General features: G+C 31.6%; 2 protein-coding genes across 2 annotated transcripts; one reads left to right on the top strand and one right to left on the bottom strand.

The window, feature by feature from the left end:
- Positions 1–3,229: 3,229 nt before the first annotated feature.
- Positions 3,230–6,019, top strand: LOC137820386 (protein PHLOEM PROTEIN 2-LIKE A9-like). Its single transcript, XM_068624454.1, has 3 exons — positions 3,230–3,433; positions 5,289–5,368; positions 5,465–6,019. The coding sequence occupies exons 1-3, from the start codon at positions 3,377–3,379 to the stop codon at positions 5,817–5,819; spliced, it is 492 nt and encodes a 163-aa protein (XP_068480555.1). The 5' UTR covers positions 3,230–3,376; the 3' UTR covers positions 5,820–6,019.
- A 433-nt stretch (positions 6,020–6,452) lies between these two features.
- Positions 6,453–7,727, bottom strand: LOC137822390 (uncharacterized). Its single transcript, XM_068627277.1, has 3 exons — positions 7,417–7,727; positions 6,983–7,326; positions 6,453–6,865 (listed from the first exon to the last, which is right to left on the bottom strand). The coding sequence occupies exons 1-3, from the start codon at positions 7,725–7,727 to the stop codon at positions 6,453–6,455; spliced, it is 1,068 nt and encodes a 355-aa protein (XP_068483378.1).
- Positions 7,728–25,533: the final 17,806 nt, after the last annotated feature.

Here is a 25,533-nt window from a genome sequence, read left to right as displayed (position 1 = left end):
TTATCATTAATTTCTAGTTTGGGTTCATAGGACTATGCATTAGTCTTAAGGTAGAACGAGTACCTAGAGTGAGAGGTGAGGCCAATTCACTAGGAAGGATTCTAGGAGAGGCTACACAAGATACTACCATAGAAAGAACTCAAGAACAAGTGTTTATGGTAAAAAATGGACACCATAACTCTACTCATTCAAGCTTATACAAGAGGATTAATACTCCTATTTATAGTGCTAAGTGGTGTCCAAGATCATAATTTTAACCTTAAAAACTCTCCACTCACATGATGACAAATGACCCCTTTCATTAGAGCAAATCTTCTCAAATTGGAGTTTGACAAGTGGTCTATCTTCGTTGGTGGAAATCCTCTCCACTAAGGAGATTCCATGTAGATGCTTATGCTCTCCATGCCAAGATTCATGCTCACCATGCCAAGATGGGTTGCTCCATGTTGCTAGAGGCACACCCCTTTATATTTGGGCTCAATGAAGTCCAATTGTAGCCCTAGGTAAACTATTTATTACTATCTACACCCTACTCTACTATTAGCCCAAATACAAGGTCCAAAAGATGAAACCAAGACCCATTACATGGCCAAAAAATAGTCTTATTCTACTATTTAAAATATGGAAGGATCACCCATGCTGATAAGAGTTTGACTCTGCTAAGGTCAGCCGAATTCCACTCATCTAAAAACTTCTTGGCCATTGCTCTTGTAGTTGGTCTTTTGTTAAGGGGCTTTCCATCAACTTTAATATTCTTGGGAAAGGTTTTTTTCTCTAGGCCTAAGGTGTTGCCTAGAGGGTGACTAATAGTAACCTTCAATGTGATGACTAATGTACTCCCCTTTATGTTAAGAATGAGGGTCCTCATGATATGACCTTCTACTAAGTGAACCTTCTCCATGTTTGCTCTAGGTTTATCTTTTTTTTTTTGTAGATAAGTTGAGAAAACATTTGTTTTCAAATCCTTATTTCTTTTCTTGAATTCCTCATCTTTTTTTAAAATTTTTTTATCGAAGTTTCATTTTAAGTTTTTAATATCATCTCTTGTATTTAACTCTTAATGATGGTCTATATAGCTACCATGCAAACTAGAATACCTAGAATGTATAGAATGGTCACTAATTTTTTATCAAAATATTTTCTCAAAGTTTGAAAATTCTTCACAAAAATAGAGGGACAAAACTTTTCACCAAAAGATTTTCAAGATGTGTGCATGTATCCCTAAGGACTAAATTTTTCCACATATTGAAAGCTTTTAATGAATACTTAAAACAAAATAAATTTTAAAGTAAAATAAAAAAATTCTTAAGGTGAAATTTTAAGTGACACTTGTGAACCCCTTCAGAAATGAGATTGTACCAAAGATATTTTCGCAAGATACTGGAAAAAAAGAACTTAAACAAAAGAAATGACAAGCAAAAGTTAAGACAAGTTTAAGAGAAGAAACATAAAATGAACCTAATGAATAGGTCTAGAATTGGAGTTTAAAAACAAAATAAATGCCAGTTGAATCAAGAACATATAAAACACATATAATTAAAATTTTCAATTATAAGTAAGAAGAAAAATTCACTCAAAAGATTCTTCACAATACAATTCAAGTCATAAAACAATTAGAAAAGTAAGCAAGTGCATCTAAGAGTGTAAAATGCAGTGCAAGTTGTTTTATTCTTTGTTTTTTCTCATGTATATGGTTCGACCCATGCTCTCTTTAATTTTTTTTTTCCCAAAATTTCCTTTCTTTCTTTCATATTAGGAGGTCATTCTTAGACTCAAATTTAACTCCAAATCAACTAGCAAGTTTATGTTTCATGTTCAAGCCAATGATTCAACTTAAAAACTGATGGAAAGTGGATTATAATGTATCGGTCTACTGTAAGTATTTAAGGAAAAAAATTATAACTTTTGTTAATTAAGAACTAAAGCAAAGAGGAACTCAAATCAAGAAGAAAACAAGTCAAATCCATTAAGTTTTCATGCTTATTGACTCAGGAAAATTGAGTAAAAATTTTAGGACAAATTCTGAGTTATAAACAAGTAAACAAAATAAACAAGATTTTAAATAACTTGAAAAATTCATAAAAATAAAGGTAAGTAACACATGTTAAAAACAAATTCAAACTAGAATAAAAGACAGTAGCAAAACATGTTACAGAAATTCCTAGAACATGGCATTGATTCAAGACAATTGGAACTAAAATTTGAATAAACTAGGAAATAAATTAGACATGACAAATTGAACTATCCTAAACACAAACTAATTAAGAACAAGACAAATAACTAAATACAATAAATAAAGGAGGACTTATCTCTTGTATACCTCTAAGTTTGGCATTATGAAAGCATCTTCAAGCAACAAAAGCTAAACTTTTCTTAAGCATCTAAAAGAAGTTCATAATTTTGTTCCTCTTTTAAGAAATGTTCTTTGGTGAAGATTCTGGATAAGATTATTGGCATATATGACTTCAAGAATAAGATTGAAAAATGCTAAATCGATTTTCATTTTAAGGTGAGCGATACAATAGAACAAAGAATCTTTAATTATAATCCATACGTTCCTTGCACTTGATGAGCTAAGGAATCTGAGACTAAAAAGAACCAAAATTCACTTGCAAAATAAATGTCCATGCTTGTATAGTAGCAATCCAAATTGACCTATTGCATATTATTAAATTTAAACTGAAAAAAAGGAGAATTTTTATAAGCTAAGTTTCTTAAAAGATTTTGACAAAGTTAAAACTTGCATCATCGACACATTATTAGAAGCAACTTTGCAAAAACTGATAAAAAAATTTAATACATAATTCCATTTTCTCTTCGTATTCGTATGTATTTGATATGTTTTTACTCAAATATTAAAGAAAAATTATAAATTAAGACTGCTAAAATTATGTAATGTTTCTTTAAATTTGTAAAATTTTAAAAAGATTTGAATTCTTAATTGAAAGTTATAAAGATGTGTAGTCTAAATAAATAAAAGAAAACTCCTTAATTAATGTATTTAAAATATATTAGAGGTAATTTTGTTTATGATATGCATCCTACACCATTATTCTTTTATTTTAAAAAGGTGTTTATTGATAGGGTTGGAAGCAGCTATCCATTCACACGTCTGCAACTGTGAGGGATCGTCTTTTAAAAAGTTGATGCCATTTTCTTTCTTGTCTTCAACTTGTTCTATAATTCCTTCCTTTTTTTCTTCATCGAATTCACCTTTATTCTTCTTTCCCTCAATTTCTATTATATTTTATTCTGTTTCTCTTCCTTGTTATCTATATAAATCCCTCGTTTCTTCTGTGATAGAAAGTGCACACAGAAAGAAAGAAAGAAAGAAAGAAAAGAAGAGAAAGATACAAAGTTTTGCAGATTTTCTATAATGCCTGTTGTCATCAAGCCTCATCACACCGCTGACACAGACGCCTACGAAAAACAGGCAAGTATATATGTTTTCTGTATAATTTTACACACACATACATATACATACATATATATATATATATATATATATATATATGAAAAGAACAGTAAAAATATATATTATAAACTAGATCAACAACATAAAATACTTTATTTCATGAGTTAAATAACCTTAATTATAGTTTCCAGAATTGATATTTATTTAGGGAATTTTAGATAATTTCATTTACTTTAAAATTTTGTAATTAAGATCTCTAAAGTTATACTTTAGTTTTAATTGTGACCTTGATCACATTTTCTAAGTTACAGGAAGCTAATTAAAAAATTACAAAGGTTTAGAAACCTACTAAATTATTAAACTAGTAACTTATTCCCTTAATTATTTAAAACTTTTAATTGGATCCAATGCCCAATGAAACATTTAATATAAAAATAGGTGGAAAGAAACTTTTTTAAAAATAATTTATAATCTTAAAGACTTATAAACGTTTTAATACAGAAATATATTTAAAAATAAATAAATGATTTTGAACTGTACTCATTAACCCTAGTTTACATTACTGTAGATAGAATTAACTTTCCTTCCTTCCTTGCTACACTAATAAATGATCATATGTTGAAATGATTTCTTACTCATATAGTTAATTAAATTTTAATTATGTTTGGAAATATCTGTGTATGTTTGTTGAAGATATACAAAATAAAAATTAATTTAAACTCTATATAATATAAATTTTATTCTATAAATTGATTGTGCGAAGATAAGTTAGATTTGAATTTATTTTTTAATATAGTATCAAAATTTATCTTAACCTAATTTTGTAAAGATAAATTAAACTTAAACTTATTTATTAATTTAATATAAAATTTATTTTAAAAAAATTATATTTATTTTTTCATATAATATCAAAATTTATTTTAATAAAATTATTTAGATTTGTTATATCACTTATTATCGAATTAATTATAAATATCTAGTTTTATGGAGAAATATATATATACTTTGTCCCTAGATTGATAATATTTCATAACCTCCCTATTTACAATAGCAGCAAATATTTTTTAAGAAAAGGGTTTATATGTACAACAGTGTATCACTTTCTTAAGAAGTAAGTTTCTACTTCTATTTTCTAGGAGCACCATACTTCAAAATCAAATGAAAATAGTTATGGGAAGGGGCTATTATTTTTATCCATTGTTTGTTAGTTTAACTGAATTTTTTCCACAATAAAATAGGTTTTTATAACTTTTATTTCAAAAAAATTATTTGCTTTAGGAAAATAAACTCTGTATACAAATCTAAAGATGAAAATTTTTTTAATATAATTTTTCTTTTATTTTTATCTCCTAAAAGTTTTTAGGGATAAATTACCCAGACAGGTTATTATTTTTCCTTGATTTACATATTGCTATTTTATTTTCTATTTTTAATTTTTTTATGAAACGTAAAGAATATTTTTATACAAGGGGAATTTATGTATAAAAATTTAAAATTAATTTTTCCTCATAAACCAAAAAAAAAAACACTTATTTAAAATGTTACAAGCACGTATAACATGAGCTCACTTCAATATTAAAGTTCCACACTTTTAACTAGAGTAAATAGTCGGTTTAATGTAGTATATTAAGAAAAACATTATTAAATACAAAAAAAAATGATTTTTTTAATTTTATTTGAACTTGAGATAATTTAATAAGAAAAAATGACCGGAAATATACAATTAATATTAAAAAATACTAAAAAATATAAATTTAGAAAACAAAAAACAAAAAATCATTAAGGTTAATTATATATTAATGTTTATTTTGATTGAAAATTAAAATTGTAATTTGATTTTTATTATACTAAAAAAAGTATTTGAATAGTACAGGAAGACGGGAGTTTCACGATAGTGCCTAAAGGACTGAACATTGTGTGGGGAAATGATTCTCGATACTGGAAAATACCAGAGTGAGTATTATGATGATGATGATGATGATATGAATTACATTAAAATGATCTAATTTGTTTGAATATTATTTTAGTGACGGAAAGTTATGATTGTAGTGATGGTCCTGCGGAGCTTATTCAAGCTTCATGGTTGGAGGTAACCTGTGTGGTACCTATAACAGTAGCAGGGAAATATAAGGTTTCATTCAATGTGAGAGTTAAAGAAAATGGATTTGGATGGAATGGCACTCCTGTACGTGTGATGGCTAGAAGTGTTAAAAATGGAAGATATAAGTATGAAACTGATAGATTAAGTCCTGGTGAGAACATCACCATTCCCTCCAATTCACTTGTCATTAATGTCAAGCACACTCCAACAGATCTTCATTTTGGACTCTATGAAGTCTGGACCGGAAAATGGAAGGGAGGTCTTGAAGTTATCAAAGCTCTCGTCCAACCTGTTGTAACTTAAACTCCCACACTTTCTATGCATCCGGACATTATACAAATACAAATATTCACTAAATATGTCTAATGAATACTTCATTTCAGTGATCTTTCTATGTCTATGTATGCTCAGAGACTTTGTATGCAAGGGTGAACAAAAGATGGGGACATTATACAAATAAATATTCACTACTGCAATGTGTAATAAATACTGAATTTCAGTCATCTTTACAATGTTTTATTTTGAGTACAACAACCCATTTGTGATGCGTCAGATTACAACGGTGTACTTTGGATATAAAAATTAATTTTATATTCGATTGTGGGACTTACTTGCTCAGATGGAAAAAATTGAAATGTGCATAGCTTTTGTGAATCATTTTGAGCTTTGTCCAGAGTGTGATTTTGAGTTCCAGAGAGATTTCGAGCAACATTGCGATTTCGATTGTATTTTGGATTGCGGTTTGGAGTGTGATTTTTAATGCGATTTGAGTTATTATTTTTCCATCAGATTTTGTACATGTTGGTTTTGATTATGTATTTGTTTCGATTTTGAGTTTTTTTAAGTTAGAGTGTGGAAATGTTTAATTTTGGGGATTTTTTAGAGTTATAGTGAATCTTTCTTTTAAGACTCTCACATTTTTCACAAACTTTTGATTCACAATACTAAGAAGAGTTTTTTGTAAACTAAATCAAGGTTTTCAAAATCTTGTTTTGTTTTGCTCAGTTCTTCCTCTAAAGACTTGACTTTATTTTCCAACCAGCTATTTAAACCTTTCAACCGGTTGAGAGAAAGTGTCAATCGGTTAGCTTCTTCATGAGTTTCATTAAAGGCATCAAGCAATTGATAATAATTGTTACCTTTACTTGAGGATGTAGAACCCATGCTACTTGATACTGAAGCTTTAAGGCACAAATTTTCTTCTTCATCATCTGAAGAGCTTGAAGATGACACTTCATTATCATCCCATGCTACATAGGCCTTCTTAGCTTTTCCCTTTTTCTCCTTCTTGAAGTCAACCTTTTCTTTGATTTCATTATTGGAACATTCGGCCTTAATATGACTCTGTTCTCCACAGTCATAGCAAGTATATTTATTAGTATTAAAATCACTAGGTTTTTTTTAACCATACCTCTTTGAAGCTTGTCTTTTCTTCAAGAACTTGCTGATTTTTCTTGATAACAAACTTATGTTTTCTTCATCACTTCCACTCGAGTTTGGTTGGTGCTTGTGATTGCAAGCTTTGAGTATTATGCCCTTGTTGTGCTTGTCCTCGCTTTCTTGGACATCAAGCCTATTTATTTCAAGCTCATGTTCTCTAAGCTTATCAAACAGAGATGCAACAGACAATGAGGTGAGATCCTTTGATTCTGAGATGGCAGTGACCTTTGGCTGCCATGTTCTATCAAGACGTTTCAGTATCTTGATGTTCAACTCCTCTTTGTCAAAAGTCTTACCAAGACTCATCAAGTGATTCACAATGTGAGAAAACCTTTTCTGCACATCACAGATGGATTCTCCCTTTTGCATTCTGAAAAGTTCATACTCTTGAATCAGAGCATGCTTCCTAGCTCGCTTGACATCCTTTGTACCTTCATGTGTGACTTCTAGGATATTTCACATTTCCTTTGCAGAGCTACACTGTGAAACCTTGAAAAATTCATCACAGCTTAAAGTAGAGGTTATTATATTCTTGGCAATCCAATCAAACTTGACTCTTTTACTTTCAGCCTCAGTCCATTCAGATGAAGGTTTATCAACAAAAACCTCATCTCTTTTGACTTGAGGTATAAAGGGACCACTTTCAATTGATTCCCAAATACCCTTATCAGTTGAGTACATAAAGATTTTCATTATAACCTTCCAAAACTGGTAATTAACCCCACAAAACAGTGATGACCTCTTTATGGAAGCACCTTCCCCAAAAGACATTTTGTCAGCCATAAAAAAGATTTTTCAAAAAAAAAAAAAAAAACAGAAACAAGAACTTGAGTAATTTTCAAGAACCTAACTTTTGATGCCAATTGTAAGAAATGATGGCTTAAACAAAAGGGAAGGGGGGGGGGGGGGGGGGGGTGAATTGTTTAGTGAAAGATTTTCGCAAAGACTTGATTTAGAATAAATCTTTATCAAACAATCCAGATAAGCAATCAAACAAAAACTGTTATCGGAATTTTAACCGGTTAAAACTTCGTTTTAGTCGGTGGTTTATACCAGCAGCAGAAATGAATTAACACAAACAATTAAAGAGAGTTTGACAGGATGAGAGATTTATACAAAAGGTTTATACTGGTTCACTAACACAGAGCTACATCCAGTTCTCAAACAATCCTTTGAGTTCCACTAGTAATCACAACCAGATTACAACACACCACAAAGAGGTGACTTTTGAATCCCACAAAGCCTACTCACCCTCTTTGCAACACTTCACACAAAACACCTGGATTTGCACAATACAAGAAACAAAGCTTGAACAACAATCTTGCACCTTTGAAAAAATCCTTTCAAAAACAAATCTCTTTCTTTGATCTCAAATTTGTATCAATACTTGTTATATTTGAATGTGTATTTTGCTTTTAAAGAGAGACTATATTTATAACTTCGAAATGTAACCGTTTAAGGCAGTTTTAATCACTGAATCAATTAAAACAAGCTTTCAAAACACTGTTATGAAAACACACATTTAACCGGTTGAATGAGTCAAGCAGTTGCATAACTAATTCAAAAGGCAGTTTCAGAAACCTCAAGCCAGCTAAGTGATAAGCAACTGATTATCTCGATGATTCAATTGGTTGTTTTCCCTTTGCTTGGAAAAACACTTTGTTTCTTTTAAAACTGATAGATCAAGCTTTGTGTAGGAATTAGATATGATCTTAACAACGATTCTAAACAACCTAATCAAAACCCAAACCAAAAAGCAGCACAACTTCAGGCTCCATGTGGATTTGAAACATCAAAGCTCCAAAGTTCAACATCCTATGACCACCACTACATGGGTTCGCCACCCAATTCACGTTCATACCCTCCTCCTAGGTGCCTTCACATACATCATGCACTGCCAAATGATGAATCCCAATAACTAACATAAAAAACATGACCCTACACAAAAGTTGGCATGGGTTACCACTCATAGAAACTAAGGTATGTTATGTGATAACAGACGCATGTTATATCCAACAGTACCAATAAACGTTTTCACTAAAAAACAACACTCAATATCAGTGAATTTATTAACATACAACTTCACATTCGTTCGTTCAATGACACATTTGTGTCCAAAGAATGATATATAACAATACTACACTATGTACAATGCATACCTGCTTACACAAAAAAGAAAAAACAAATTTATTGCATTCCATTCAAATGATATATGAATTAAATAACTTAAATCAAACTCAAATTACTTTCATTCATCAAACAAATGTATATATATTGTTCACGTGTACTCATAATAAGTTACATTTTTGTAAATAAGAACGAAACTGTACAATTACAAGAAAAACATGTCATCATGATCAAGGACAATCCAGTTCCAAATATGTCAAGACGACTTCTCGTTCAACATTACGCTCATCCAACACCCAAGAGAAAATCATTTCTTGACGAAAACGTATGAGGTCATTTTGAATAATATATCATGGAATCAGATTCCAATTATCAAACTCTAAATTAAAGGTGTAAACTCATGAAAATAACTATTATCATGGTGTAATTGTTGTGAACCATCCCACAACTTGATATATTTGACAACTAAAATGCGACAGTCATAACTGCATAGAACAAATAAATTTTTAACCCTAAACAACAATTCAAAATATTAAGTCCAAAGCAATTAAAATACATATAAAATCAAAATAAATAACATTATTACTTTCAATATTAACCTATTTGGTTGTAGGGGAACCTCTTCTTTTATCAATGAAATTTGAGGACCACTCTTTCTAGAGAAGTCGTCAAGAATTTCAAAAAGGTGTTGGAGTAGATCAACCTACAAGATGCAATTTAACAAGAATGATAAACAAATCCAAACCAAATGAATTTATTAACTATTGAAGAACATGCAACTATTTACCATTGCTTTATCAATCTTCTATCGGCCTTCAATTCCATGACAAATGGAGTCCAAGACATGCAATTGCCTCGTCCGAAAATTGAGTGCATATAACCACCAGTGGTTATTGACAAAGCACATAACAAAACAACTTAGTTCTCTGAGACAACACAAAAAATCACATGCAAACATTAAGTTGGAAGCTAACATGACAGTGCATTAAGTTCATAGTGTTGAGTCTATTAGTGTTTAAGTTCAAGAGGGGAGGGGTGAATTGAGCTTATAAAATTTTCGCAAGAACACACAATTTTCAGTATACCAGAGGCAAAAAGAACAGATTGTTTTTACATGAAACAGATTGATTCTTCAGAGCAGTCTAGCACAATTTGAATTTGTTCAATATAAAATTGTGATCAACGGAGAATTATACCAGAATCAGATTAGCTGAATATTATGAGGATGAAGGATACATCTATGCTTAGAAATCAAACAAATTTACTCAACACAAGGTTTTAAGGAGAATGATTCTTTCTCAGATTTTAATGATTAGACTGTTTGTTCATAGATCACTTAAACCATCATATACAACTGTCTTGTTTGTGATTAGAGAACTTTAACAAATCAGGAAGAATAGTTTTTACTTAAATCCAGAATTAACAGATTCAATTTCAAAAGAACAGATTTAGTTCTTGACAGAATTAAGCAAAACCAGAAATGAGTGCAGGGATGAAAAGAAAAGGCACACAAGTTTTTATACTAGTTCACTCATACAGAGCTACGTCCAGTCTCACCTTACCCCAAGGTGGAATCCACTAAAAACAGTACCAATTACATACAAACACAGCAGTTCTTGAACACTACAAGAACAATACAATCAATGCTGAAAAACCCTATTTTAGCAGACCTTGCACTCCAAAAAACCCTATCAAGGAGTGACTAACACTTACACCTTTACAAACCAGAATAAAGGAAAGATTACACCTGAAAAGAAGATGCAAGAACTCAAAACCAGTAGTTCAATTTGCTGCAGAACTACACCATCACCTTCACCAAGATCAATGGTTTCCTAGAACAAGCACACTTGAAAATCTCTTTGGAAAACCTTTCAAAAATCTTTCAATCCTTCTTCTCACATGGAAATTGTTTGATCTCTGTCAAAAACGTAATTGCTCAGCCTTTTTTCATGTAAGAGAGACTTTTCTTTATATAGAAAACAGTTTCTAACTTCTTTTCAAAAAACAGCTGAAAAGCAGTTATGAAAACAATAGATTCATTTTTGAACTTAACAGATTTATTTTGTGAAAACCGCCAACTCAGCTAACTGAAATAACTGTCTGAGTTGTACCTTTGGTGCCCTAACTAACTTGTGAAAAACCTTTCAGCTGACCAAAGAATAAACCTGTTCTTTCACAGTGAAACAGATTAAAATATAGCAAACAGGCCAGCTCAGCTTTAACTGAAATAACTAACTAAGCTTTACCTGTGGTGCCCTAACAGAATTTTAGAAAAGCCTTTTAACAGAGAAGAAATAAACCGATTCTTTCTCCATAAAACAGATTTATTTTTTGTACTGATTTAAAACTTTTAAGAGCACTTTAAAAGCTTTTCAAAAACCCTTTAACCACATCATGTGTTTGATCTAGACTTGGTTAGGCATCTAGGATGGGTCATACAGCAAAAGGAAACCTTACACAATTACAAGCCTACATACAAGATCATCTAAACCTATTACAAACTTCAAAGCAAACTAGTTATTTTTCTACACCAAACACACACAACACTAGGTAGAGAAGAGACTTCATCCATCTTCAACACATAGGTCACCACTTAGATTCACACACCACATTTCAAGCTACCCTTACAATCATTTGTCTAACCTACAATCAACTCACAGTGAGATAATAAAAAGTAGCTCTAAAGTATTTCATCATTTTTTAATGTTTTAACTATCACGTTTATCTCAATTTCTTGCTCTTTAGAAAATGAAAAACAATAATAACAAGCGAATAATGCCATAGTTGCACACGAGGGGATATTAAAGTTATGTTTGCAAAATATCGAAGGAAATAAAATAAAATAAACTTGCGAATAATTAATCGGGTATTTTATAGTTAAAAATGAAAAAAAAAATAGTTTCATTTTCAGAAGAAAAAATGAACTGTTTTTTTTTTCAAATAAAATCACTTTGGAATGGGAGCTATATATGAGTAGTTGAACAAAAATCCAAATATAAACTGGTGGGTGAAAATGCACGACTCGAAAAGGTACACAACTAGATCTAAAAAGAAATAAAAAATTACTCTAACAATGGTTATCATTGAATAAAATAATATTTGAGTATGAGTTATGTATGGTGAAAGGTTGAAGGCAGAAAGAGACAACAAAAATGTCCAATAGTAGAAGAAATGGAATTTAGGGAGTATATGTTAAATGAGGGTGAATCTTATAGACATGAGTCCATAAGTGAAGTAGAAATTGTTGAATATGACGTACATGTGTTGAAACACAATGGTATATCATAAATTTTCTTCTACTCTATTATTTCTTTTTAGTGCATTTTTTTGATCCCATGTTTTCCAATTATTGTGTGTTAGTTTATTCTACCAAAGACAGATATATTAAACAAACTGGACTTTCATAGTGGGCACAAACTAATTTTATCCCCAAACACCCCACTTACAACAAATAAATTTACTTTAATATTTCATATTGGCTATGTCTTCCACGTTAATACACCATTTTCTATGTTTCACTAACATTATAATATTCTCTAAGTTAATTAAAAGCATTGTTATAGTGTGTTTTCTTTTATCAAACACACCCAATAAAGGACATGCAAACATTCACTTCTAAGACAATATGACAGTGCACAGTGTTTCATAGGTCACCACATAAAAATGAATGGGTCACCACTTGCCCATGTCACTATGACTAATTCAGTCTTTAACATTCACATTAAATTCTATCACCAATAACTCACAAGACACAAAAAGAGTTCTAAACCAGTCCCAAAATCGCAGAGCACAAAACACTAAACAATGAAATTCAAATCAATTCAAACTTCAAAACCTAAAAATCACAACACCAATCCCTCATGACAAAAGTTTAATACTATTTCTCAATAATACAAACTTTCAAATGGAAACAAATATACAATGATCAAGTTTCAGTCCAAGAATAATATCAATCATCAAAGAAGAGAACAACACACACAACAGTAAAACTCATGTACTAAAAACCTAAATAAACCCTAAACCACAAAAGTCACCACCATAAACAACCCATTATAAACTGTAAAACACCAAAAAACCCAAAATAAACTCACTTACCTTCTCGTCACTCCTCGCACTCCGACCGCAACCTCTTGCACACCATCGCAACTTCGCACTACGCCGTCATCGCTCTTCACACTACGCTGTTATCGCCTTTCACAATGTTCGCTCATAACACTCTTTCCCGTTGTTCCTCTCTTCCACAAACATATTATTCAATTGCGCTTATGGAAATTTAAATTACCCATTTGTCTTCCTCATTTTACCAAAATAACCATGCTACGTAATCACCCCCTTTGCCTTTCTCATTTTACAAAATTGTCACTGCCACGTAACCAGAGTGCCCACGTCAGCGCGTCGTATTCTGGCACAAGGGGTTTGGGGTTGTTGAAAAAACATTTTCCTTTACTTTTTCAATCTCAACTTTTTAAAATCAACCTTACCTTTTCGTCTACAATTTAAAAAAAAACTTTTTATGAGTGTAATTGTGACTGCATCAACTTTAGTTATGATAATTTTATATAATATCAAGGATGGTGATGAAATTGTTACGAGGTGGTAAAATAGTTAGTCCTATCTGTTTTGTTATTATCAGTTGTTGGTCCACTAAAAAAGGGCGAGTCGACTTGGCTCGTCTAGGTTAAACAAACTGAATCATAAGATGGATTTGTAGGTTGATTCGTAGGGATGAAAAAGTGGGTCAATCTTTTGAACCCGTCACTCTATATTAGCTTAACTCATAAAACTCGTCAACTCGTCGGGCCACATGCGGGACGGAGCAGACTAGCCCGTGAGCCCGTCAGCTCGCACTCCTTTATTTTTTATATATTTTTATTCTTTTGTATTTTTTTTGTTTTGAACCTATTTATTTGGTTGTAGTCTTTGTTATCATGTTTTGAACAATAAAAATGCAAGAGAGAATAATAAAATTGAATCAAACTTTAATATTATATTAAAAGAATGTTTAATGTCTAACAAAACAAAGTAAATATCAACAATACTCGAATTAATCAAATTATTTATAAATAAATTAATGTAAATAAAGTTATAAATATATATATATAATATTTACAACCACCAATTTTGATTCCAAAAGCATGACATTTATATTTAAAAATATAAAAAAAAGGAGGGTGGGCTGGCGGACTTGCCCTCCCCGTCCTGACTATGTTCCGACGGGTTGGCAGGTTAAGCGGGTCAAACTAATACGAGATGGTGGATTCAAAAGGTTGACCCGTCCTGCTTAAATGATGGCGGGTTGGCTTGTCCGACCCACTTTGTCATCCTTAAAAATTATACAATTTAAAATCTTAATGAGACTACGGTAAAGAATTATTGATGAAGGTCAAAGCGAGAAAATGCAGTTTAACACGAAAGGTTCCATGATTAGGATAAGAACCAAGAGTGCAAAAGGAACTTGTCAAAGAGGCTTGAAAGAATTTTTTAGTGTAATAAACTCACTCCAAGATATTATTCATCAAATAAAAGTAGTAATAGGAACAACACATTTTTATGAACCATCCACATCTTCCTTTCCATCTATAAATAATGTTCATTACAAAAAAAAAATAATTAATTTTTTCTACAATTTTTCTTGGTTCTTTGAGTGATATGAGGGAAAGAAAGTGGGGTCTTTTTGTAGAAAGTATAGTAGAATGAGAAAGCAATTTTTAGCCCACTTTTTTTCTTACAAATAGGTACTGGGGAGAGAGATTTAGCTTTCAATTTCTTATTATTTCTAATGTGATACTTAGAAGGTTGGTAGGATCTTAATCAACTCAAGAAAATATGGAGAAGAAAAACTCTTTAAATGATCATCAAAAGCTTGTGTAAGCATGGGTTCCAATAAATAACTCATTCAACATTGATGAATTCAATGCATAAATGTAAGAACAAGTAAGCAAATAAAGTAAAATTGGATTAATATAATAGATTGAAGAAAGAACACACTATCTTCTATTGAAAATCAACGGATAAATGCATGAAGATTCGTCACTAGAAAAAACATATCAAAATAAGAACCAAAACAAGATAAACGAACTCTTGAGACTTCAAATATGATATCATAAGGAAGTTTCATTCAATAGTCAAAAGTAATTATACAAGAGATGTTTACACTCTTTTATAAAGAGCATGCCACAATTTTGAAGAGTAAAATACACCTCTCAAGTGTTTAGAAACATTAGAAAACCCATTGCAAACATAAGAATACTTAAATTAAAATTAACTCAATTAACCATATGTTTAAAACTAAGTCAATTCCTAATAAATCTTAATAAAAGGGTGGTTCCTAAAATTAGAAAAAGACACACACCATAACCCCTAAAGTTAAGAAAAATACTCATTATTACATCTCCAAGATGCACATGCGGTGCATTAATTAGTTAAAAGTCGTGTGAAGTAGTAACAATCATCATTACACTCATAAAAGTGACAACTAGTAGTTAATAACTCTTCATAATTTCCTAACTTATAAATTTTGTCCAATATAATTCTTTAAAGACTCTTGGATTGTAGAATATTCTAAGAAAATCAAGGAATATTATATAATTTGAGAGATTTCTTGTATCTTTTTCTACTTCTTTTGAGTTTGTCCCTTGTGAATCTCCATTAGAATTTACCAATGGAAAAGGATACAAGTGTTTGTTGGATCACATCAATTTCAGCTTCTTCACTTAACCATTGTAGCTTTTAAGGTTTAGAATGAGGATGGAGGTAAGTTGAACTTTGTTCACCATTCTTTGACTTACTACATTGGTACAACTTCCTTCATCTTAATAAGGGTGCAAGTTTCATTCATGATTAGGCAAGTTGAGTGAAAAATATTTTCTCTTTGAGTTTCTTTAAAATATTTTTAATGTGTCCAATCATGAGCCTAATCATTAATAAATCTCCTTCAGATGGAGATAACTTGCACCCTTTATCAATTGAAGAAGATGAAGAATGTTGTGAACTTACTTCCCTATTATCTTTCAACATCATAACCTTTTTTTTTGGGATACTCAAATGCAATGTGTACAAAACCCAAAGATTTAAAATATTTTGTTTTACTTATCTTTTCTCAAAAAATGGGTTTAGATGAAGAAGATGAAGGTGTTGAAGCTGGAGGAAGCTTCTTCCCTACCAAGGCTTGATGTGTGTTTGATGAAGAAAATGGCTTGAGTGCTTTGAAGATTGTAATAGGTTTTTAGATTCATTTGTAATTAGGCTTGTAAGTGTGTATGATTGCCTTTTGCTGTGTAACCTATCCTAGATGCCTAACCAAGTCTAGATCAAGCACATGATGTGGTTAAATGGTTTTTGAAAAGCTTTTTAAAATGGTTTTAACAATTTTAAAACAGTACACAAATAAATCTGTTTTATGAAGAAAGAATCTGTTTATTTCTTCTCTGTTAAAAGGATTTTCTAAATTTCTGTTAAGGCTCCAAGGAAAAGCTCAGTTCGTTATTTCAGTTAAGCTGAGCTGGCCTGTGTGTTATACCTTAATCTGTTTTACTGTGAAAGAACAGGTTTATTCCTTGGTGAGTTGAAAGGTTTTTCACAAGTTAGGTAGGGCACCAAAGGTACCACTCAGACAGTTATTTCTGTTAAGCTGAGTTGGCAGTTTTTACAAAATAAATATGTTAAGTTCAAAACTGAATCTGTTGTTTTCTTAACTGCTTTTCAACTGTTTTTTGAAAAGAAGTTAGAAACTGTTTTCTATATAAACAATAACTCTCTCACATGAAGTAGTTGTGAGGAATTACGCTTTTGACAGAGATCAAACAATTTCCATGTGAGAAGAATGATTGAAAGGGTTCTTGAAAGGTTTTCCAAAGAGATTTTCAAGTGTGCTTGTTCTAGGAAACCTTGAATCTTGGTGAAGGTGCTGGTGCAGTTCTGCAGCAAATTGAACTACTGGTTTTGAGTTCTTGCATCTTCTTTTCAGGTGTAATCTTTCCTTTATTCTGTTTTGTAAAGGTGTAAGTGTTAGTCACTCCTTGATAGGGTTTCTTGGAGTGCAAGGTGTGCTGAAATAGGGTTTTTCAGCATTGTGTGTGTTGTTCTTGTAGTGTTCAAGAACTGCTGGTTTTGTAAGTGATTGGTACTGTTTTTAGTGAATTCCACCTTGGGGTAAGGTGAGACTGGATGTAGCTCTATATGAGTGAACCAGTATAAAAACGTGTGTATCTTGTATTCTCATCCCTGCACTCTTTTCTGGTTTTTGCTTAATTCTGTCAAGAACTAAATCTGTTCTTTTTAAATTGAATCTGTTAATTCTGGGTTAAGTGAAAACTGTTCTTCCTGATTTGTTGAAGTTTTCTGATCATAAACAAGGTTGCTGCATATAATGGTTTAAGTGAATTGTGAACAAACTGATCATTCATTAAAACCTGAGAAAGGATCATACTTCTTGAAATCTTGTGTTGTGTAGCTTTTGATTGATTCCTAAGCATAGTTGTATCCTTCATCTATAACAATATTAAGCTGATCTGGTTCTGTTATATTTCTTGTTGAACACAATTTTACATTGAACAAAATTCAAATTGTGCCAAGACTGCTATGAAGAATCAATCTGTTTCATATAAAAACAATCTGTTCTTTTTGCCTCTGGAATACTGAAAAATTGTGTGTTCTTGCGAAAATTTTATAAGCTCAATTCACCCCTCCCCTCTAGAACTTAGACACTAATAGACCCAACAGAAGGGTCTTATGATTTGTAATGTGAAGAAGAAGAAGAAGAGTGGGGAGTTTTGTGAGTGGAAGAAGAAGAAGAATGAGAAGTTTTAGAATACTTACCTTGGTATGACTTCACCTCATCCTTTTCATGAGGAGTATGACGAGGATCTTTTGTAGAAACTTCTCCTTTTAAGTTGATTTTCCATCTTTGTAGTTTGGTGGACAAGTTCCTCCAAACTTTTATACCCTTATAACTCCATGACATCTTGGATGTCTTGATTTAACCCATGGTACAAATCCTTTCTTTTACTTACAAAATTTGATGAAACTCTTGAATGTTTCTTTCTTCTTCTCTCATTTTTAAGGTTTTAGATCTCCAATCTTTGTTGCTCCATTAAGTGTTGGAGTTGTTATGTCACTTATGGTCTTTCTTTATTAACACTCCCTTTGACAAAGCTATTCTACCATCCTTGTAGCAAAAGACTCAAAGGGAAGATTAAAAATTATTAAACTCACTAAGTTCCTAAAAAACTTAGTTGGGATCCTCTTTTGAAGAAGAAAATAGAAGTATTCCTTTAATGACCTTAAGATACAAACACTCTCAAAAGAGCAAATAAATTCGCATTCAATCAAGGTGTGTTATAAGAGGTAAATATATAGATGCATAACTTCCATTGCACCTAAACTACAAAAGATGTGGGACTAAAAGTTCGAAAATTAGGACATTCAAGATAAGATAGGAGGGCCCAAAATACACTAAAAGGGGCATGTTCCATGTGATGTGGAACTTGAGGCTCCAAGCTTTTCTTCCATGCTTTCTTTAACTCTTGGATATTTTTTACTAGGTTTTTGGTTGACTTTTCAAGCCCAAATTGAGGTCCAATTAAGGCCCAAAACTAGCTCACATATGCCTATACAAAAACCTACAATTATAAGAAATAAGGGTATGCCTATACGATTTATACAAGACTAAGAAAAAAAAAATCCTAGTATTTTGCTCTTCAAAGTAGTAGAGTCTTCATCATTAAGGTTTTATCTTATTTTATTCTCTTAGCAAGTTTTGTCACTAGATGATTTTCATCTCGACTTCTTCAGAAGGATTTATCTCAAATATGTATGATGTTTAATGACCGTCATCTTTATTAGTTGACTTTTAAATTATCTTTCCTCGGGATCAAACATCAACCTATACTAAACAACCAGTAAAATAATTTTTTTTATCATAAAAAAATAAGAAAATTGCTTCTAAAACCAAAGGTAAATTAACAACACATTTTATTGTTCATACAAAATTTATCATATGAAGAACTAAGAGACATTGTTTCTTTTATTTTATATTTTTCTCCACTTAATCTTTACCATTTTCTTTGTGTTATTCAATAAAAAAAACAAAAGGGTTTTTGATAGAATTTTGGGAAGAGAAGTTAGATTCATTACCTAAAAGATTTTTCCTTATCATTAATTCAGTAAATAGTTGGTATAATTAACTCTCATTCTTTCATTTAAGTGAGAGAGGACACAACATTAATTTTCTTAACAAGTGTTTGACAGATCATATAAAAACTTGTTTGTTGTGATTCCTTCTCTTCTTTATTTTGTTATTCTTCCATTTTGACACAATCTATGTAGAATATTCCACGCTTCTCTCTTTCAAAGCGTCTTTCCCCCATGCTTTCTCGTCTTTAAACTTTACCTCTTATTATTCTTGAGCGCTGCCACGTGTCCTCTCTTAACCTTGCCTCCCTCCTTGTCCCTTTCCGACACTCTCTATGACGACTTTTATACGCTTAAGTAAATATTATATATTTATATGACCGTATACATTATCTTATATTTATTATTTAATTATTTAAAAATAAATCATATGAGTATGATATAGTAAAAGATAATAGTTAAGTATACGAGTAATCAATTAGATCATCTTATATTTAATGTTCAACTATTTAATATTTTATTCTCATATAATAATTTATTTTAGATAAATGTTTCTCTAAATAAATTTCATGCAATTTATCAATGTATAATTACAGGTCATTGTATGATTTCTGAGTTATAAATATAGTTACTTGTACTATCTTATACTTTAATCGATGTAGATTATGAAAAAATATAAATCCAATTAAATATTAAAATATTATAACTAAAAACAATCATTTGACATACAATTTTATTTTTATAAAAAAAACTTCGTATAAAAAAGATAATAAATAATTTCTTAAATATTTTTTCTTGCTTCTAAAATAATAATAACAATAAGTAACTAATAATAGTTTTTACATATATTTATTTTTAGAAAATATAAATATTTTAAAAATTAGATTAACTTTTCACATTTAATTAAAGTTTAGGACAGACGTTGTAGACTGTCAATACATTATCTGCATGTAATCCACTCTTGTACCTAAATTTTGTTTAAAAACCACTTTAGAAGTTTCTTTTCATTGTTTTCCATAATAAACTATGGTGACAACTTTTTTTTGTCTTTTTCAAAGATTTTCATGGTCTTGTCTTGATTCCCATTGTGATAGTGTATATAGGTACATGCACAAACATATAGAAATGTATTAAATAATTTTCGTCATGCATTAAATGTTTATCTTTTCTTCAACCAAAATTCTTATCGCTTGAATTATTAGACACCTAAAAGGAACCTAATGAATAGGTCTAGAAATGGAGTTTAAAAACAAAATAAAATGCAAGTTGACTCCGGAACATATAAAACACATACAACTAAAATTTTCAACTATAACTATTAAGGAAATAATAATTATCAAATTATATGCAATTATTGTATGCAATATTGTATGATATTGTACCCAATTATATGCAATTAATTTAATAGTGATAGAATCTCATGATTAGTATCTTACCTAATTAGATTGTAATTTGGGGAGAGAAACTCCCTATATATTTTTCTTATACATAGAGTGATGTAACATACACATAAGAGAATAAGAACATCTCTTCTTCTTACCATTTTTTATCATTTTTCTTATATGATATCAGGTTCCCTAACCGCCTCTCCATTTTTATCTCCTAAATAAAAAATTATGTCTGGCAAAGAAGACATCAGTAACGAGTCTGATAGAAACCTCGTACTCGCTCAACAATAACGATAAAAGTAACACGTTTGTTAGCTTTGCAGGTCTGCTTGCCCATAACTCCTCTTCTAATTTTGCTTTTACGAAACCATGAATTTTGGATAGCGGAGCAACCGATCACATTACATTTGATTCATAATTTTTCACACACATTTCATCATCATTTATTCCAAATGTTAATCTGCCCACAGGCTCAACTGCGCACATCTCATCTACTGGCACAAATAAATTCTATGACAAAATCACTTTCAAAGATGTTCTTTGTGTTCCTTCTTTTAATGTAAATCGCATGTTCGTTAGTAAGATAACCAGTTCACTAAATTGTTGTGTCGTCTTTACTCCACATGGTTGCGTTTTGCAGGACTTGGCTACGGGGAGGATGATTGGCTCGGGTAAACAACACGCATGTCCCCTCTTCCAAACCAAGTCCACGCATCTCAAATATCGACCGATCCTAATTTATGGCACAAGCGTCTCGGACATCCTTCTTCGGTGTGTCTACAACTTGAATCTTCCTTACTACAAATCCCTATCAGTAAAAATCTCATTTCCATTCATAATAATTGTAGTATTTGTCCCAAAGCTAAACAGACAAAACTACCCTTTCCTTTAATCACAATAAAATCTCATTCTCTATTTAATATATTGCATTGTGACATTTGGGGTCCTCATAAAAGCCCAACTCATTTTGGAAAATGTTTTTTTCTCACTATAGTTGATGACTATACTAGATGTACTTGGCTATTTCTTATGAATCACAAATCTGAAACCCAACATCTCTTAGAGTCATTCATTACATTTTCACAAAATCAATTTCAGGCATCTATTAAAACCATCCACGTTGACAATTGATTGGAATTTATTTCAATGTATGATTTTTTTCTCAAAAAGGTATTGAATGTCAACACACTTGCGTTTACACTCCTCAACAAAATGGAGTAGTAGAACGCAAACATAGACACGTTTTAAATACAGCACGAGCCCTCCTATTTCAATCCAATTTACCATTAGAATTTTGGGGAAAATGCGTTTTAACCGCCACATATATCATTAATCGATTGCCATCACCTTTTGAGCTACTATATAATCAATCACCTTCACTTTCTCACCTCTAAAAACTTTTGGTTGCCTCTGTTAGGCAATTATTCACCTAAGCAAAAATTTGATCCGCGCGCCCGAAAATGCATCTTCATTGGTTATCCTCACAGTAAAAAAGTATACAAATTATTTGATATAGATGCAGACACTTTTTTTTACAAGTCGGAATGTCATCTTCAATGAAAGTGTTTTCCCATTCTGCCAACAGTCACAGACACAATCCTCACCTCCATTACAAGGTATTTTTCCCACTATTGACATTGACTTACCCACTCTTGTCCAACATTCACTCGATCAAACCTTTTTCTCTTACTCATCACAATGCACCTGAACCTCTATCAAACCAACCTTCTTCTCCTACTCATCACAATACACCTAACCTCCATCAAACCAACCTTCTTCTCCTACTCGTCACAATGCACTTGAACCTCCATCAAACCAACATTATTCTTCTACTCGTCATAATACACCTGAACCTCCAGTAGACCAACCTTCTTCTCCCATGCCAAGAAGTCTAGCACCCATTACCAAACATTCTCCAACCGACCTTCCTGTTCGACGATCCAGTCGCACATCAACCCCACCTTCCTGACTTCAAGACTACGTAACGGGATCCCAAGCCAATCATTCGACCACTGCCAAAGACCGGCCGAGTGGAACCAGGTATCCTATGCATCATTTTCTTTCTAATTCACGATTTTCTTCTACACATAGTGCATATCTTGCTAACATCACAACCACCAAAGAACCTCACACTTATGCTCAAGCTATCCTTGATCCAAATTAGCAAAAAGCAGTGGACAAAGAGTTTTTTGCCTTGCAGCTAAATCAAACGTGGACCTTAACACCGTTACCCCCTGGGCAGAAACCCATCGGATGCAAATGGGTCTATAAAATAAAGTACAACTCAGATGGTAGCGTCGACAGATATAAGGCGTGCCTTGTCACAAAGGGTACACTCAGATTGAAGATGTCGACTATTCTTAAACTTTTTTCACCAATAACAAAATTAACAATTTTGAGGTGTCTCCTCATCATTGCAGCAGCCAGAAATTGATTTACTCACCAGCTAGATGTGCAAAATGTCTTCTTACATGGCACATTGCATGGAATTATTTACATGGACTTGCCACTCGAGCATCATCGACAGGGAGAACATTGTATGTCGACTCAACAAATCCTTTATGGTCTCAAACAAGCATCTCGGACATGGTTTTCAACATTTTCTCTTGTGATTAAATCTGTAGGATTTCAAAAGTCCAAGACAGATTACTCTTTATTCACAAGACAGAATAACTCATCATTTACTGCCCTTTTGATTTATGTGGATGATATTCTTTTGACAAGAAATGATTTGACAGAAATTCATCGTGTTAAAGATTGTATATTACAACAATTTCGCATTAAAGATCTTGGAGACCTAAAATATTTTCTAGGGATTGAATTTTCCCGTACTAAAGCGGGTATTTACATGTCCCAAAGAAAATATGCGCTATTTTGCAGGATACGGGACTTACAAGTGCTCGTCTAGACAAATTTCCAATGGAACAATACCTAAAACTCACACCAGACGATGGAGAGTTATTAAAGGATCCAGTCAAATACAGGCGACTCGTGGGATGAATGATATACCTCACGGTTACTCGGCCTGACATAGCATTTTCGGTTCGGACCCTAAGTCAATATATACAGGATCCACGGAAATCTCATTGGGATACCGCAATTCGAGTGCTAAAGTACATCAAAGGATCACGAGGACAAGGATTGTTATTGCCATCCGAAAACAATCTGACATTGACATCTTATTGCGACTTAGTCTGGGGAGGTTGTTAGACAACTCGGAGATCAGTATCTGGGTATTGTATTTTTCTTGGTTCTTCTATTATCTCATGGAAGTAAAAAAAATAGACAAACGTATCAAGATCATCAGCGGAAGCAGAATACCGCGCGATGGTCAATACTTGTTTGGAGATAGTTTGGTTGCGATATCTATTGTATGATTTAAAGGTGCTATGTAACTTGTCAGCTCAACTTTTCCGTGACAATTAAGCGACATTACATATAGCAACAAACCCAGTATTTCATGAACACACACAAAACACATTGAGATAGACTGCCACATTGTGCGAGAAAAATTACAAGCTGGGATAATCAGTCCTTCATATGTACCGACACAGTATCAGCTCACAGATATTTTTACAAAGGCACTATGCAAGGAACAGTTTTTGACGCTACGACACAAGTTGAGGGTTCATGATCTTCACCTACCAACTTGAGGGGAGTATTAAGGAAATAATAATTGTAATTATCAAATTATATGCAATTATTGTATGGTACGATATTGTACCCAATTATATGCAATTAATTTAATAATGATAGAATCTCATGATTAGTATCTTACCTAATTAGATTGTAATTTGGGAGAGAAAAACTCCCTATATATTTCTTATACATGAAGTGATGTAACATACACATAAGAGAATAAGAAACATCTCTTCTTCTTACCATTTTTTATATTTTTTTATAATAATTAAGAAGAAAAATTCACTTAAAAGATTATTCACCATACAATTCAAGTCATAAGACAATTAGAAAAGTAAGCAAGTGCATCTAAGAGTATAGAATGTAGTATAAGTTGTCATATTTTGTTTTTTCTCAAGTATATTGTTCAATCCATGCTCTCTTTATTTATTTTTTCATAATTTCCTTTCTTTCTTTCAGATTAGGAGGTCATTCTTATGCTCAAATTTAACTCCAAATCAACTAGCAAGTTTATGTTTCATGTTTAAGCAAATGATTCTACTTAAAAAATTATGGAAAATGAATTAGAATGTATCAGCCTATTGCAAGTATTTGAGGAAAAAAATTAAAACGTTTGTTAATTAAGAACTAAAAGCAAAGAGGAACTCAAATAAAAAAGAAAACAAGCCAAATCCATTAGGTTTTCATGCTTATTGACTTGGAAAAATTGTATAGAAATTTTAGGACATAAACAAGTAAACAAAATAAACAAGACTTTAAACAACTTGAAAAAACCATAAATAAAGGTAAGTAACACATGTTAAAAACAAATTAAAGTAGACTAAAAGATAGTAGCAAAACATGTTATAAAAATACCTAGAACATGACATTGATTCAAGATAATTGGAACTAAAATTTGAATAAACTAGGAATGAATTTAGACATGACAAATTAATTGAACTGTCCTAAACACACAAATAATTAAGAGCAAGACAAATAACTAAATACAAGAAATAAAGGAGGACTTATTTCTTGTAGACCTCAAAGTTTGACATTATGAGAGCATCTTCAAGCAACAAAAGTTAAACTTACTTTTCTTAAACATCTAAAAGAAGTTCATAATTTTGTTCCTCTTTCACGAAAAGTTTCTTGGTGAAGAGTTTGGAGAAGATTATTTTCATGTATGACTTGAAGAATAAGAAGATTGCAAAAATGTTAAATCAATTTTCATTTCAAGATGAGTGATACAATGAGACAAAGAATCTTATTTATAATGCATACTAAAAAGAATCAAAAGTCACTTACAAATTGAA

This window comes from Phaseolus vulgaris, chromosome 9, assembly GCF_000499845.2.
Source record: "Phaseolus vulgaris cultivar G19833 chromosome 9, P. vulgaris v2.0, whole genome shotgun sequence".
NCBI lineage: Eukaryota > Viridiplantae > Streptophyta > Magnoliopsida > Fabales > Fabaceae > Phaseolus > Phaseolus vulgaris.
This window is presented reverse-complemented; position numbering and strand designations above follow the sequence as displayed.